The sequence below is a fragment of the Rhinichthys klamathensis genome, unplaced genomic scaffold, assembly GCF_029890125.1.
Source record: "Rhinichthys klamathensis goyatoka isolate OS25496 unplaced genomic scaffold, OSU_Roscu_1.1 h1tg000387l_1, whole genome shotgun sequence".
Classification (NCBI taxonomy): domain Eukaryota; kingdom Metazoa; phylum Chordata; class Actinopteri; order Cypriniformes; family Leuciscidae; genus Rhinichthys; species Rhinichthys klamathensis.
The window spans coordinates 476,104-492,833 of NW_026606891.1; the positions used below are offsets into that span (position 1 = coordinate 476,104).

Below are 16,730 nucleotides of genomic sequence, written 5' to 3' on the forward strand. Positions count from 1 at the left end.
TGCGTGAGCGGGAGGAAACTGATCCTATAAAAGGCATCAGGGGTAGTCTCCTAGCTTGGCTGACACGTAGAGCCCACAGATCGCTTCATAATCCCCTCCAGACAGAAAAAAAAAACATTAAGTAATTGTAGACAGGAAGTGGGCACTTAATTATTTAGAGGTTTTTATCAATGTGGCAGGTAAAGTGAGTAAGCATTGCAGGCCTTTTCTCATCAGGTCGCCACGTTCAGGAATTGCACCTATCATCTTCTCATATTCTCTAATGCAAACAGTAAATGGCAGCTTGTCAATAAAATACCTTTTTATATCGTTTATTACCTCACACTTCCTCACTGTGCTGTACGGAGCAATTTGGATGACAGTTACGGCATTGTTTCACTTTGTGTTAGCCGTGTGCTACAAATGGGCCGTTGTGTGCTTAGAGGGGTTAGAGCTAAAATGATTGATTTTTTTTGTTTTACTCCTGTTTATTTATATATGTATTTATTTGCAATTTTCATTAAAGGTGCATATGTCTTTAACAGGCTAAGAGTGCCCCCTTCAGTTTGAATGGAATATCAAAATGTAAGGGTGATGTTGTGAATGGATCAATATATATTTTTTCTGGTATAATATACATGCATATTAATAATTACGATTTCCGGCTTGATATTAGACAGCATATGCTTCATTTAAGTGCTAGTTTGAGTCCATAAAAATAGTATTGTCTGTGTAAAATATTTCAAATTAAATAATCTGTTTCCTATGTATTGTAATAATAATAATAAATTGGGATGTTAATGCTTTTAGTAATATTATTTCTAAACCTCCATGAGGTTATTTCTGACTAATCATTCAAAGATTTGTTTTCTGAATAATGTAATCTTCCAATTAGTTACCCAAGTAGATTGATCTCTAAATTAGGTTGGATTTACGCCATGCGAATGCTTTCAGCCCCCCTGAACACCAAATGCTATAATAACTTACCCCTCAACACTATAATAACCTAGCCCTTCTAGAATACACACCTGGACATGTTTTGCATGGCGATGTGTGAAGTGAAGCTTTAAAGGCAATATTCAGTGGTTTTCCCCTGTGTTTAGTATGCTCAACAGAATTCTTTACTTAACCCAAACACAGCTCAACGTTCTGAAAACATTGATCTGTGTTTGGGTTAAATGAGAGAGGCCGTAAGGCATACTAAACAGGAGCACGGGTGCATGTGTTCCTCCAGATGTGGAGGCAGTGCTCGACGGACACAGCACGGCTTTACGGGGTGCGCAGAGTTCAGGATTAAAGTGAGATTTAAAGTGCTTCAGGATTAGAACCAGATTTAGAGTTCTGACTGCTGAAGCTGCATCTTTGTCACAGGTGCTGTGTTAGACACCAAATTACTGTTTAAATTAAATAATATAAACCCAATCTTTTTCATTTTAAATGAGATGTTACATGAAATAATTTATAAATAATATTTTATTTTCATTTCATACAGTATATATATATATATAGATTAATGAATCAAAAAGCTTGTTAATTCTATTATTTATATATTTATATTTAGTTGTTCAGTGGGCCATTGGCTGTAGTATTACATTAAACATTCAAAGGGATTCCAGTGTATTATTTGCTGTTATGTGAGGTACATTTAATGTAATACATTGTTATACATTTAAATCAGCTGAATTTTATATTTCATATAAATATGGATAGTTTTTATATATATATATTTAAAACTACATTATAATTTAGTATTACATATATTAAATTATATTCACATTTTATATTTTGAAATGATATTATTATATATTATACTATATTTATTATTAAATTGATTAGCACATGTGTAAGTGTAGAGGTGATTGTTGCAGATGGTGTTTAAAAAAGCAATGTCTGTTGACTGTTTTTGCAGGACTGCAGCCGCACACCGACTACAGCTTCATTCTTGTTGCATGCACTGCAGCTGGTTGCGGAGCAAGTCAGCCATCTATGGGCCACACACTGGAAGATGCACCAGCAGGTTAATGCACTTACACACACTGACACTCACTCTAACATATCATCTCACACTAAAAACATTGTTGTTTGTTCTTGATTTTCAATGCATAATCAGAGTTTTCGTATATATACACACACACACACTCTGTGTATATATATATATATACTCTGTATATTGCATTTAATATATTCACTTGTCTCGTCTGTCCTATCATCTTTGTTTTCTCTTCTCTAGATGTGTGGGTGGTGCCCAGGCATATACAGGTGAACTCTTCAGCAGTGGAGCTTCACTGGAGCCAGCCGCTCAAACCCAATGGCCTGCTCTCTCGGTATCAGCTGCTGCGTGACGGAGTGGTCGTCTTCACCAGTGACGGAGGAAAGATGAGCTACACAGACGCTGGCCTTCAGCCCAACACCAGGTTCTATCTATCAGCTATCTTTAACAAGCCATTAGCACTTGATTATCGATGACATCTAATCCTATGTGTGTCTTAAAGAATCCTGGGACTCTACAATAACAGAGCTCTTCAGTAACAGAGCTGCTCTGATACCAAATCATTAAAAGTTTTTAAGAGGAGCGAGAAGGGAGGCTAGCTAATGAGCAGCAGCGTTGGCTTGGAGAGTCGCATTGATCGCGTTCCCCTTGTGATTCGTGTTAGGACACCAACTAAACTTTTCTACTGTTGATGGAGAGCGAGACTGAGGCTCAAAATGGCTAAACACTAAGCTTTTAATTGTCTTAACTACAAATTATTGGTCAGGAAATTACCTCTTCACTGTGAAAAGTCATTTAATGCTTTGGAGTACAGGAGAATATTGCAGAACGGCTAGCTTCCCACAAATGAAAAGTTGTTATCTAAAGAGGAATGATCAGATGTTATTTTCCAACAAGATAATGCTCCTGCCCAAATTGCAAAGACAACCCAGAAGTATCTTGAGAACAAGTCTATCAGGCTTATGTTTTTGCCTGGTCAGAGTCTAGATTTGAACCCTATAGTGAATATTTAGTCTCACATTAAACTGAAACTAACTGGGAGACATTTTTCAACTGCTCATGAACTGTTTGAAGCCATTAACATTGAGTGGGACAACGCTGACTCTTCTTCCTATAAAACGCTATCAGCAAGTTTACCCACATGGCTTAAACATTTAAAGAAAACAAAGGAGAAGGCAATTCCATGCTAAGTTACTTTATCTACAGTACTGGTATTTGTGCAATTCTTGCTAATTTCCTGACCAGTGTTTTGTGATTAAAATGGACCATTTAAAGACCATGGCTGAATCCGAAGTCGCCCCCTATACCCTCAAATTAGAGTGCGTAGTTTTGAGGTGCGTGTGGCTCATGCGCAAAACACGTCCAGCAGACACATGAAGTGAGCGTGCCGTAATATTCTAAGTGTATTAATGTGTTCAAGCCATTTTAAGCCGTTTATTTCTAAACATAGTTAACCAACGGTCTAAAAAACCTCCAAACAAGTAATTACTTGTGTTAACGCCACAATAAAAGTACATCGAATAAATAAGTAATAAGATCTTCGCTGTTTCAACTGTGCGCTCCTATTCTGTGGCATATGGTAAATCAAGACCTGTCTATCTGAAAGATCAAACCAACCTAAGTGCTCTCCAGCTGTAAAACAGTGTTCGATTGGTCTCTACACATCGTCACTAGTACCACCACACCCGAGATCCCGTTTCCAGTGGTTGAACTTTCAAATGACATTGGAAATCCCAAAAGACCTATAGCTTTAGCCAAGCAGCATGTCAGGTGACAGGTCACTCTGTGATCTACACATTGTCTTATGTTTTGTTTGGCTCGTTCAAGACCACCTGCTCTAAATAAAGACGTGATCTACTATGGTTTACTAATATTTTGCGAAGTTACAAAACGTGGCGCAAAAGCATCATGTGTATACTGCTTCGGCACTTTTCATACAAATACTTGCTACAGTTTGGTCTCTAACTGAAACAAATATGCTTGTTGTATTCTGCTAGTTGAGAACTTTTCAATGAAAAAACTAGGATTTTACAGATCACATTTTCATGTAAAGCAGTTATTTTTTCATGCTACATGTATGAAAATAGAGCACTTCTGATATGTCAGCCAATTTAAAAGCATTTGTTAAGTGATGGTCATATCCCTATTTTCTCTTAGCTTCTAAAGCTTTAAAATGACCTATTTTGTGTTTGTGGTTAAGTAATGTGATAACTTAGTAGTGCTTTAAATTTAAGAGGTTAAGTTAAAGATTAACCAATTAATTGATTGTTAATTTAAACAACGAACAATAATGTGAATTTATGTAAATTGACATTACTAGTGTGTTATAGTAATTAAAGTATATAAATAATTGTATAAAAACAATTTTCATCTTAATTCATTTTTGTATTAGGTTAATTCCTAGGACTATGATTTGTAAATTTAAATTGTAATTTAAAAAAAAATATGTGCTGAATAATCAGAAACCATCACCTTAATAATGAACATAAATAAATATGAGAATATAATTTTCTTGATGTTGTAGAAATTCAGCTGTTTTGTCAATGCCTCGTTATTCATGAATATATCCAGTCTTAGCATCTGTGAAATCTGTTGGTTGGCTGTAATAAAAAAAATGCACACGGGGACTCAGTGCAAAATAATTGGTTAGTTTGTGCAATATGTTGTGTAAATATTTGCAATGGTTCATTCTCATAAGCTGCTTAAGATACAGGATAAATCTGTTTGTTTCATTACTTTACAATCAGTGATTCGTAGATTGTTCACTTCATTCCTCTCACGTGTGTGTATATATATATATATATATATATAGAGAGAGAGAGAGAGAGAGAGAGAGAGAGAGAGAGAGAGAGAGAGAGAGAGAGAGAGAGAGAGAGAGAGAGAGAGAGAGAGAGAGAGTTTAAACATTTTTCATCATGCAAATCTATATTTTCCACACTGATTTGAACTGTCAAAACCATGTGTCTTCTGATTGGACAGTTTGGACAGGTCATTCAGTCACCTGACCTCCCTCTCATTGTCCCTCGGCTGCTTTTGTTTATACTGTAGCTTCAAACAGAGCAGGGGATAGCCATGACGTTTAATTTGCCGTAATTCCAGATGACCTGCCAAAAGGCATTCCCTTCTCCCGTGCTCTCCCCTTTCCCTTTCTTCTTCCAATTTAGCTCTGTAAGGAGCGTTACAAAGGCAGACGAGCGGTTCATTATCCAGACAGGCTATAGGCTGATGTGAAACAGTTAACCAGGGTGCTGGGGGGTGTTCTGCCAGCACTCCTGCTCATCGATTATTTATGACAATGTTGATTAGCTGTCACTTACCTCACTATCGTAGAAAGTCTCTCTGACGAGTGAAATATTAACCTTTCTCCCTCTAGGGAAACAGGTTAGCCGCTTGCCACCTCGTTTGATGCGCCGCATCATGTTTATTCGACTTAAAGCATGCAACATACACGCAGCGGCGAAATACCTGCGTCGGCATGCACAGCTGTTCGCTGGTGTGTTTTAAACGTGTTTTCTGATTAATATCGCTAATGCTTTTATTGCACATGATGAGCATGGTATATAATAACTGATGTGACTATTTTAAAGGAGTAGTGCTGGAACAATAGTTAATGTGAAGGTATTAATGGCTGGCTATGGAGTTTATGGCAAATTAAAAGCCTTTAATGTTGAACATGACCCACATACATTGCTAATGCACACCTTTGCACTGACACCCATCTCTGTTTAAAAGGTAAATCTATCTTGTGAAGTCATGTATGTCTTAAAAGAGCTTTCCGGCGAGTGTTTTTATAACCCACATCAGGCGTTAATACATGCGCGTACACACACACACACACACTTCCCTTTCTATTTATATGCATGTCCGTTCAGAGCATCTGTCACGCCTGTCACAGATCACAGTGGAGGGGCTGATCAGCATTGCATTAACAATGTCATCTGTTAAATAGTATCACACCATATCGATCCAGCAGGGACTTTTCCAATGAATCAAGTATAATGTAAAAGCAGAATTACAAGAAGGCATAGTCATCTGAGAATTTTCTTTTCTTCATTTATATTGGAAGTAAAATAGTCAACAGCTGATTAGTCGACTAATTGAAGATTTAGTTATTCATTCATTCATTTATTCTGGTGAAAACCTCTTTAAGAAATTATGTATTTTAAATTCATTCTTTTTAAAACACTGCCAGTTTATTTTGTGATAATGAAGTCTGTCTGTACAGTTACTAACTAAAGGGAGCCAAGCTACTAAAATAACTAGGGAATTTTTGTAGTCGTAGTGGCAGTTCTATTTTCTTAATATACACTTCTGACAAGCAGCAGTGAAACATAACAAAACTGTTGCTACTTTTAATGTCAAATTGTACTGCACACTCTCTCCTAAACTGCCCACGCGCTCTCGCTCAATTGTGTTCACAGTCGTGAAATTTCACAGGCAAAAAAGGTTCATTGTCTGTTGTCAAAAGTGTATAAAAGTCATAGTCACTTTCAAACCAAGTTCTGTTGGTCATTGCATAAATCTGTGTAAATTAAACCAGTAGTGAATTCTGTGTGGGGAAATTTTTCGCCTTCATTCGAAATTCCAGATTTTGTGTAATTCTATTGTAAAGACTCGATTTCCCCCACACTTTTTTTGTATTGATTTGCTTTATTTATTGGTTTTTATATCTGCTGTTTGCTAGTATTACTTCAGCTTGGTTTCCCATTCCTGAATTTAAACATTTGCTTTGTTACGCTGGCATTCATGCCTCAATTCTGAGAACTCTGATGAAAGACGCGCATCCTTAAACAAAACTATGCTTGCTGTGAAAGACATGGCTTAATGGCAGAATCAATGCACCCGCCTCTCTTGCGGACAATGAATAATTAAACGCAGCGTCGACTCCCACCTGAAATGGAGAATCGCTGAAACAGAGGCAAATTTAACTTCTGTGACAGGAGACTTTTAAGCTAATAGCATAATTTAGTTTCTCAGTTGACTTATTTATCTCCTATCCATCTTTGTTTCGCAGATATGTGTACGAGTTGGAGGCCACCACCAGCGGCGGGAGCAGTCTCAGTGATAGATACGTCATTCAGACCCCCGTCTCCTCCCCGGAAAGGATTCCTCCTCCGAATAATGTCAGCCTCCACGGCCCTCGCTCCGTCTTTGTTGCCTGGTCACCCCCAGGTAATGTTTACAACCTAATGCGCTATGCAGCCTCTCTATTTAGCACTCAAGCAAGGCTGATTTATCCCTGCTCGGGCCTGCGAGAGTGACGGCACGCAGGCAAGAATTTACGAGTGGCGTTGTGTGTAATTTACCAGGAGCCCAACATGGTCGTGGTGTACATGCATCAGTGCGGGCCGGACGTAGATGGGTCCCACCAATCAATTAACATTCAAACCTAAGTGACAGCTTTTCCTACCTCTTGTGTGATTTAGAGGAGAGTTGTTTGAGATGCGCTCGCCCTTCACCTGTGTGTGTTCTCCCATCACTGTCCAGTCGTGTCTCATTCATTCTCTCCTTCTCCGCTGTTGTGGAGTTGAGGTTAAGTTCAGGTATTGGATTGCATGTACCAGTTCTGATCATGGGCATGTCGGTGCAGCCAATCAAACGGCAGCACGTATAGATATATTTTATGAATTAATATTTATTTAGAGACATTTAGCTTTCTTGGTTGTACTCTGAAGAATAGATGGAGGAACCCCATACTAATACTGTGTTTGACCCCCTTTCGCCTTCAGAACTGCCTTAATTCTACGTGGCATTGATTCAACAAGGTGCTGAAAGCATTCTTTAGAAATGTTGGCCAATATTGATAGGATAGCATCTTGCAGTTGATGGAGATTTGTGGGATGCACATCCAGGGCACGAAGCTCCCGTTCCACCACATCCCAAAGATGCTCTATTGGGTTGAGATCTGGTGACTGTGGGGGCCATTTTAGTACAGTGAACTCATTGTCATGTTCAAGAAACCAATTTGAAATGATTCGAGCTTTGTGACATGGTGCATTATCCTGCTAGAAGTAGCCATCAGAGGATGGGTACATGGTGGCCATAAAGGGATGGACATGGTCAGAAACAATGCTCAGGTAGGCCGTGGCATTTAAACGATGCCCAATTGCCACTAAGGAGCCTAAAGTGTGCCAAGAAAACATCCCCCACACTATTACACCACCACCACCAGCCTGCACAGTGGTAACAAGGCATGATGGATCCATGTTCTCATACTGTTTACGGCAAATTCTGACTCTACCATCTGAATGTCTCAACAGAAATCGAGACTCATCAGACCAGGCAACATTTTTCCAGTCTTCAACTGTCCAATTTTGGTGAGCTCTTGCAAATTGTAGCCTCTTTTTCCTATTTGTAGTGGAGATGAGTGGTACCCGGTGGGGTCTTCTGCTGTTGTAGCCCATCCGCCTCAAGGTTGTGCGTGTTGTGGCTTCACAAATGCTTTGCTGCATACCTCGGTTGTAATGAGTGGTTATTTCAGTCAAAGTTGCTCTTCTATCAGCTTGAATCAGTCGGCCCATTCTCCTCTGACCTCTAGCATCAACAAGGCATTTTCGCCCACAGGACTGCCGCATACTGGATGTTTTTCCCTTTTCACACCATTCTTTGTAAACCCTAGAAATGGTTGTGCGTGAAAATCCCAGTAACTGAGCAGATTGTGAAATACTCAGACCAGCCCGTCTGGCACCAACAACCATGCCACGCTCAGAATTGCTTAAATCACCTTTCTTTCCCATTCTGACATTCAGTTTGGATTTCAGGAGATTGTCTTGACTAGGACCACACCCCAAAATGCATTGAAGCAACTGCCATGTGATTGGTTGATTAGATAATTGCATTAATGAGAAATTGAACAGGTGCTCCTAATAATCCTTTAGGTGAGTGTATATAAAATATGTATGTATGTGTGTGTGTGTGTATATATACACAGTATATACTGTATGTATATATATATATATATATATATATATTAGTATTTATTATAAATGATTTATCTTTGTACTTCTCTTTTTTTTCAATTAATGTGCCCTTGTAGTCTTTGATCAAAATAACATCCGCTCCAACTCTTCTCTTCTCTGATGACGTGATTACTGCCGCGAGAGCGTGCCAACCTGTCAATCATATGAGATTTTAAGGCCGAAATTCCTGATAAGACTGAACACAAGAGCTCTCACATGCAATAAAACAATAAACTTACTAATCTGAAGAAAAGATCATGAAGCAAGCACACAGACATTCATTTGCCTAATATTCTGTCCTCACTCATCCTAAACCCCCCGTTCCCCACTCCTTTTCCTTTCAACCTGGTTGAAAGTTCACAAAGAACGGCAATATGCCACTTATGATGTATCTGTTGCTTTTTTGTTTTCATGTTTGGTGTAATTTTAAATGTCTCAGTGTGATTAGTAAAATGGTCTCAATTTCACAGCTGTCACTGATATTATGGGAAAGACTTAAAACCTAGAAGAATTCTGTACTACTGTTAAATGGGTGTGCATCTCACAAGGGATCCTGTTCAACCAAAAAGTCTTCTACAATTTACAACTTAGAGTTGAAGATTTCTTTGTTCTGGTCTTGGTATTTAAGGGAAAGTGGCAAAACAGTCATTTGGATTTTGTAAAAATGAAGAGAAAAAAAACCCATACAGTGCTGTGTGATCCTCCTGAGTCCTGAACTCAGAACTCACACTCTCTCTCTCTGCTGTCAGGTATGCATTTCTCTCTCTTAGATACATCTTTGAGCAATCTATGTTATGTATTTAGCATTTCAGAATTGGCTTCATATTGTTTAATTATGCAATTGGCATGATACACTACATTTTTACCTGACGAATAAAATGTCATATTTGATTGATTCTGTATTCCACTGAAATAATTTATTTCTAACAGATTATAGTGGATTGTGGTGTTTCTGCAAGTATTGTGTCCAGGATAGGTGGTCAAACTGAAGGGCCACGAATGAATAGAGCATGGGGCACATCATCTGGGACCTTTTGATTACTGTTTATCACTGACTTGTGCAAGTTGTATGAACTTGACTATGAAAACTGCACTTCTTGTTAAGCTCAAGCATGTAGCGGCAACTTAAGGACATCATGATCCAATCAATTCCCGATGGACAAAATCATGTCCCATCCTACATTCAATGTAGGGAACTACTATTTATGGGTTTATTGAGACCATTCATTATCCCAGTTAGGTTATTAAGGTGTGAAACTGTAACTAAAAAGTCATTTTCCGAAGGGGGTCCATGCGACGTTTCTGAGCTGAGGTTTGTCCAGTGATCCAGAGCGAGTTGTCATTGATGTGGTGTCCTGCATGATCCTATCATTTCTGTTGCAGGCTGCAGCCCACCGGCCTCCACCGATCAATCAATCACTCTGTTTACACTCTGAGACTGCAGCAACGGGCTCATCTGCACATCCCACTGTGCATGTGGACCAAGTGTTCTCCCACACGGAGAGTAAATGCAAACTCTCTCTCCCTGTGGTATGAGCTGTGATAGTTCATAGACTTCATCCCAGAATCCCAGACTGCTCTTGTGCATGCTCAGACCGACTACCCAGCCCACCTATTTCACATATGTGTGAGAAACCTTTAGCATGTCAGATCTGTGTGTATGCATTCACCTGGTCATGTGTCGCAAATCTCTGCGATGCACGTATTTGTTTTCCCTCAAGAAGGTGCGGGTGGGTGGGTGTTTAAGCGTGTGCGCGCATATTCACACACTCAAGAGTGATTTCACAGGCTACATTCAAGCGGTCCTGATTGTCTGCCTCAGATGGTCCATCTTTTGTTATTATTGCCCCATTATGCCTCTCTCCTGTGAGAGGATCCCCTTAAACAACCTCAATTACACCATAAGAGCCCTTAAACAGCCCTGATACCCAGAGAAAACATTTACATAGCCCGGATCTTTTATTGACTTTACATTTCGAGAGAGGCGAGCGGAAAAATCTATGGCTTCAAACTACAATATCTCACGCTTGGTTAAGTCCGAATGCAGAAACGGGCACGGTTTTAAGCTGCACCTGTGCTTGATGGATCAGATCTGATAGCATGTTCCTTTTCTTTTCCTTTGTGCCATTATTTCTTATTAGACTCTCATTCAAGTTGAAAGTGCAAAAACTCCAAAGTCAGTGATTAGTTGTAAATAATAGAACTTAGGGACCTGTGCGATTGAACTTCTCAGGCAGGATGCTTTGATCAAAGCACCGTCTAATTCCAGCGGGTTTTTGTGTCTCAGGCAAAAGACTACATCTGCTCAGGGAGACGGCAATGAAGGAAGTTGAATAATTTAACTTTTTCATTTGTAAAGATAATCAGCCCGTTCTGAATACATCTCAGGTCTCATAAATGTTGAATAACCTATCAGCCTCCAGTTGCCGTAAATTATGAAAGGCGCTAGTGATGGGAATATTAACAAAGCGTGGATGCCGGGACTCTACATTCTTTAGTTCAAATGCATTACCGAAGACCGTGTGCGTGTCTGTGTTTTTCGGACAGCGGTGGGATAGACGAACTGGGGGAAGTGCCTGCTTGGCCAGAAGGATGTTGAATCAAGGGCAAAGCTTCCCAAAGTGTCAGATCCACTGTATGTCAGTCCTTGCACTGTATTACAAGTACATACGGCTCTTTGTATATTGCGATTGTGGAAAGGGTGAGATGAGTGTGTTTTTGTTTTCATGGTGGATTATCACTAATCTCTTTGGTTAGTTTGTCAGTTTGGTGATTTGTCACTGCATTTGTGTCACGTTTCTACATTTTAGATTTGCTTAACAAGCTTGTAATGAATTTCCTATCAATGGCCTTTGATATCAGTAAAAGCAAGCGAATGTGACTTTCTGTTTCCGTTTGCCTCTAGGTGTGTATAATTTAAGTGCTCCTTTGGAATATAACGTCCTGCTCAATGCAGGCACTGAGCGGCCCCTCGTCCGCTCTGCCGGACCAGAGCACTTCATGCTACTACAAGGACTGGACCCCTACACCATCTACCACATTCAAGTACAGGCCTGTCAGCCAGGTATTCTCCTACCCAATGAAACCTGAACACTTTAAATAGTCTGTCAAGAAAATTAAATTATATGATTGGGATGTTCTGTATACTACATTCCAGCTTCGGTGTAGACAAAAATCTGTCAATTTGGAAATATGCGTCTCTGGGAACAATTAATGTTCCTAAATATTACCATCTACACTCAGGGAAAAAACTCATGAAACATATTCACGCTATTTTCTTTATGTTTGTTGTATCAGTTCTACCTATGTATCGTATAGCACATTGCTTGAATGTAAATATTTGTACGTATTTGTGCAGATGGTTGTGGTGTAGGACAGGGGGTGTCTGTTCGGACCCCTGAGGCTGCGCCTTTAGCTCAGGACCCTCCAGTTCTCACTGCTGCAGGTGCAGCTGTTATCGAGGTCCACTGGAGTCCGCCACACAAACCCAATGGCCTCATCACTAACTACTTTATATACAGGTACAAAGCACTCACTCTCACATATAAACAACAAAACATGCTGGTCTTCTTATTCCAATATCACATTTGATTATTTTTTATTGTAAGTACAATGTAGATTTTTATATTTATATATTAATTTATTTATTTATTTTATTTATTATATTTATTATTAAACACTAGGGATCCTCAAACCCCCATACTAGAAGTAGACTTTGAGGTTTGGAAGAAAATATTTGGCACAATAATGTTCACTGTGTGAATACTTGAATAATGTTGGTCACACAGGCCCTCTGTAGAACAGATATTTTGGCTCTTTTGTGGACATGTTAACCAGTACTATTAACTAGCACTCCTCTATCAATCTCAGCTGAAAATGCACTTTCATATAATGATGCTGTCAGGCTAATGTCAGTGCAGAGGTTGCATTGGGAATAAGTGTGTGTGTGTGTGTTTAGGTGTGAGTCCATGTCAAGGCATGTTTGAAAGGAAGGCCGGAAACGTAGACGAACACAAACAGTAATTATGCCGTGACCTTGAGGTGAACAGGCCAATCACTGCTGGTTACACTTGTCAACATTTCCTCTCTACTTCCTGTGCAACTGACAGCAAGAAAACGCAGAATAGTGAGGAGTGCTTATGTGGATATCAGCTGTATATCAGTGACTGTGGTATCTGAGCGCAGGAAAGAGAGAGAGAGAGGCTGATCGGCAGCTCTAAATGGAAGATGACATTGCCCTGCTGACTTTGATTATTCCAGGCACATTCAGAGCCGTTTGAGAGCAATATGAAACAGAATGCCATGATGCTTGCACCCCGCACAGTGGGAATAAAGCTAAGACTGACATGGCACGATCACATCAGAATGCTTTGCTCTGCTGTTACAGAGGCATCCTTCAAGGAGAACAGGGAGCGATGTGCCGGGGAGTAGCCAACTCTATCATTATGCTGCCAACATTGCCCTTATGGTCGGAAACAACACAGCCGGCCGTGCTCGAACCTTTATTGCCCCACATCGTGAACGGCAATTTAAACCATTCAGGTTTTGACTTGAAGGATTCCAGACAATGATCAGATTAAACCATAAATTGAGACGTCTTTCCAATGTTTTCGCTCTAAGGATGGCTGCGAAAACAGTGTTTATGGCATCTACTTGTGTGCGATTGTGTGTGTGTGTTAGCGACAGTGTGTAAGGTTTTAGTCAAGGGCAGCGCGGCTGTTGACCAGTGTCATTCATATGCAAGGTCAGATCAGTCTAAGCCCGCATAAATCTTAAGAAAATATCATTAGCATAGCCACAGATGCCGGGGCATTCCGACGAACGCATGACTGGATTTCATCTTGGCCCTGATTTGGGAGCGGGATAAACTCTGGCAAATACATCACATTCAGGGGGCAGTGAATTCACTCGTGGCTTAAAGGACTTGGTGTATTATTCTATCTGCTCATCTTAATACCGGCGATCAGCACTGCGCTAAATGTAATCCGTTTAATGTGCTATTGTGTATGTATTCAGCTCATTGGAGGTTATCTGAGATTGTGAAGTGAGTGTCCCCTCCTCAGGGATGTTTGTCCTCCACACTTTTAACTTATATTACACAGGAGAATGAGGTATTACCTGAGAGAGAGTCCTTGACTGCTATGTAGAATTTTTGTAAATCAGTTCCTAAGAATACATCCGCGTTCGGATTGCATGCATGCAGTAGATGTTGAGGATGCTGGTGAGACTGAGACAATAGAAGCATCGACATAATTCAACATAAGGATTCGTGGCCACAAGAAAAAGATAGGATCTCGAGGCCACGACTTTATTGCATTGTTAGATCATTTTGATCATTACCTCGACAAAATGATCTTGTGGCCATGACAAAACTTAGTGAACCAAACGTGTAGTTATCAACCCAAATGTATGAAAAACAAAAAGCCTATTACAATGTTTACTTCCTGACTTCCTAAAGCAGAAGGTCTTGTGTTCCAGATGCAGTGTCGGTATGTGTGTGTGGAACAGACTGCTGATCGCAGCTGTGTGCTGTAGTTTAGCACCATGGTGTGAGACGTTCTTCTCCCCTGCCAGTCTCTGTTTGGCTTTATTTTAATGCGGTGGGTGAGATTAGGCCGTTGCGGTGCGAGCGGGGCCGGCAGGGGCCACATTAGAGCGGTGAATGTCATTTTCTCCAGCAGCATGGAAGCCAGGCCTCTAATGTGGAGGAATTAACGAAGCTTGAGCAAAGCCCAGAGCTCTGCTCCTGCTCCTCACCTCCTCTGTGTGCTCTTCCTCATCTCGGCTTCCTTCCTCTGGCATCCCCACTGGATTTGTTTGTTTTTGGGCCTCATTTTTAACTGGAGTCAATTTTGATGGTCTTCGAAGTAGCCGTTTTGTCAAGTTCTTGTTGTCGTTCATTCTATGGTAAATAAAGTATTTCTGATTTTTCATGTGATCTAAACTATATTCCCTCTAGACAACCAATTGGAACTCAGGAGGAGCTGCTGGTGTTCATCTGGACCGAAGGTCCTCTAGAGTTCATTGATGCTTCAGACTCCCTTCTACCGTTCAGCGAATATGAATACAGAGTCACCGCTGTGAACTCTAAAGGCTCCGTTTCCAGCTCATGGACGTCTGTCCGCACACTAGAGGCAGAACCACAGGGCCTGGACTCACCCTCGGCCCACCCCGCTAGTGCCTACTCTCTTCTGCTGAGCTGGACCCAACCTAGCATACCAAACGGAGTGATCTTCAAGTACAAAGTGGTGTACCAGAAACTACCCAATGATCCTACGTTTAACTCCACATCTGTTACTGCTCTCACAGTTCTGGTAATACTCTTTTCTTCCATCAATTTTTGGTATTCTGTCTCTACACTGTGTGATAAGTTATAAATGTTCCATGTGCAAAGAAGCAAGACAAATGAGTAATGGGCCATGAAATAGAGCCCACAAAAAGATTTTGCACAAATCTATCAAATGAAGAGGCAACACTTTTTTTCACATTATCAGAGAGAGACCAGAATCAAAGAAACTATTATCGGTGATTATTATCATTCGACAAAACTATGCTACCGTTTCTGAGAGAAGTTGCTCAGATATAATGCTAGTAGCAAGTAGTACTTCTTTCTGAAAAGTAATATATTACATATATAAGACAATAAAGGGGAGACTGGGCTAATTGTCACAGGTTTTTAGCCAGTGAATAGTTTGAGGGTTAGTTAATTAAAAAAGGAACAAATAAAAAGGAATTTTGTCACATTAAATAAGGTAAGGTGTCGCAATTAAACAGCCTATTACTTTCACTTTTTTACTTACACTTATTATAGACTTTTCAGTGAAATTCAAACAGTAAATTAATTGTGAAACAGTTTATTAGACAGAAAAAAATATAAAAACAATAAATGCAGTATGGTAGTTGATAAATTGTGTACACTACTGTTCAAAAGTTTGGGGTCAGTAAGATTTCTTTTAAAGAAATGTATTTTTTATTGAGCAAAGACCCATAACTGATGCAAAAAAAAGAAACAAAGACTTTTGAATGATCTTGTGACAGTAAATTATTGAGAAATAACTGCTGAAAATTCAGCTTTGCCATCACAATTGGAAACATTAAACAAATCTTGCAAACTCTCAATTGGTGTAAATTCATAAACATTTAAATCACTTGTGAACAACTTGCAACTTGTTAAACTTGCTTAAACTTCTTGTCCCAACCTGTCATTTAAGAAAACACCCTAGTCTGAAAACACAGTTCAGGCTTTCAGTTAAATCTTTTCTAACTGAAATTATATTTGATTACTTAGTTGGCTATATTTATATTATTTGCTTAGATTCTTTTTTGTGTTGTTTGTCACTTCCTTCTTTAAGTGTGTATTGACCCATTGTTGTGTTTTTGGTTGCAACGGATTCCAGTTCTCAGTTCAGCTTCAACACCTGAAGTTTTTCATTCTCCAGCATCAGCATCTGTCTGAGATCATCCATCAGTGATCAGCCCATTGCTTGCATGTTTAAACAGATTCCTCATCCGCTGATGTCTCCACCTATAAAAGAAGCCGCTGTGATTCATGGCGTTCTCGTGTTTGACACAGAGGAAAAATAGTGGGCTGCTTTCCTCGCAGATGCTCACAACTGCATCACGGCCAAATGAAAGGCTTCAGCTTGAGCTCCTGTTCAAAACAAGTGTGAACAGAGCCAGCTTGCCCCCTGATAGCAGCAACACCATAGGGGAAGAAATCCAGAACCCACTGAGGAGTTCAGCTTCTCCCACAGAGCGCCAGATAGATGCTTGCCTAATAGACAAATTAATTATTTTGATAG

General features: G+C 39.8%; 1 protein-coding gene across 1 annotated transcript in view; it reads left to right on the forward strand.

Moving 5' to 3' along the window:
* The window catches only part of ush2a (Usher syndrome 2A (autosomal recessive, mild)), a 236,098-nt gene that overhangs the window by 198,726 nt on the left and 20,642 nt on the right, over nt 1–16,730 (forward strand). The window contains exons 56-61 of the mRNA XM_056234074.1: nt 1,889–1,996; nt 2,210–2,393; nt 6,984–7,141; nt 11,834–11,992; nt 12,287–12,449; nt 14,888–15,242. Of these exons, the coding sequence (XP_056090049.1) occupies nt 1,889–1,996; nt 2,210–2,393; nt 6,984–7,141; nt 11,834–11,992; nt 12,287–12,449; nt 14,888–15,242 (1,127 nt within the window). The remainder of the gene's footprint in view (nt 1–1,888; nt 1,997–2,209; nt 2,394–6,983; nt 7,142–11,833; nt 11,993–12,286; nt 12,450–14,887; nt 15,243–16,730) is intronic.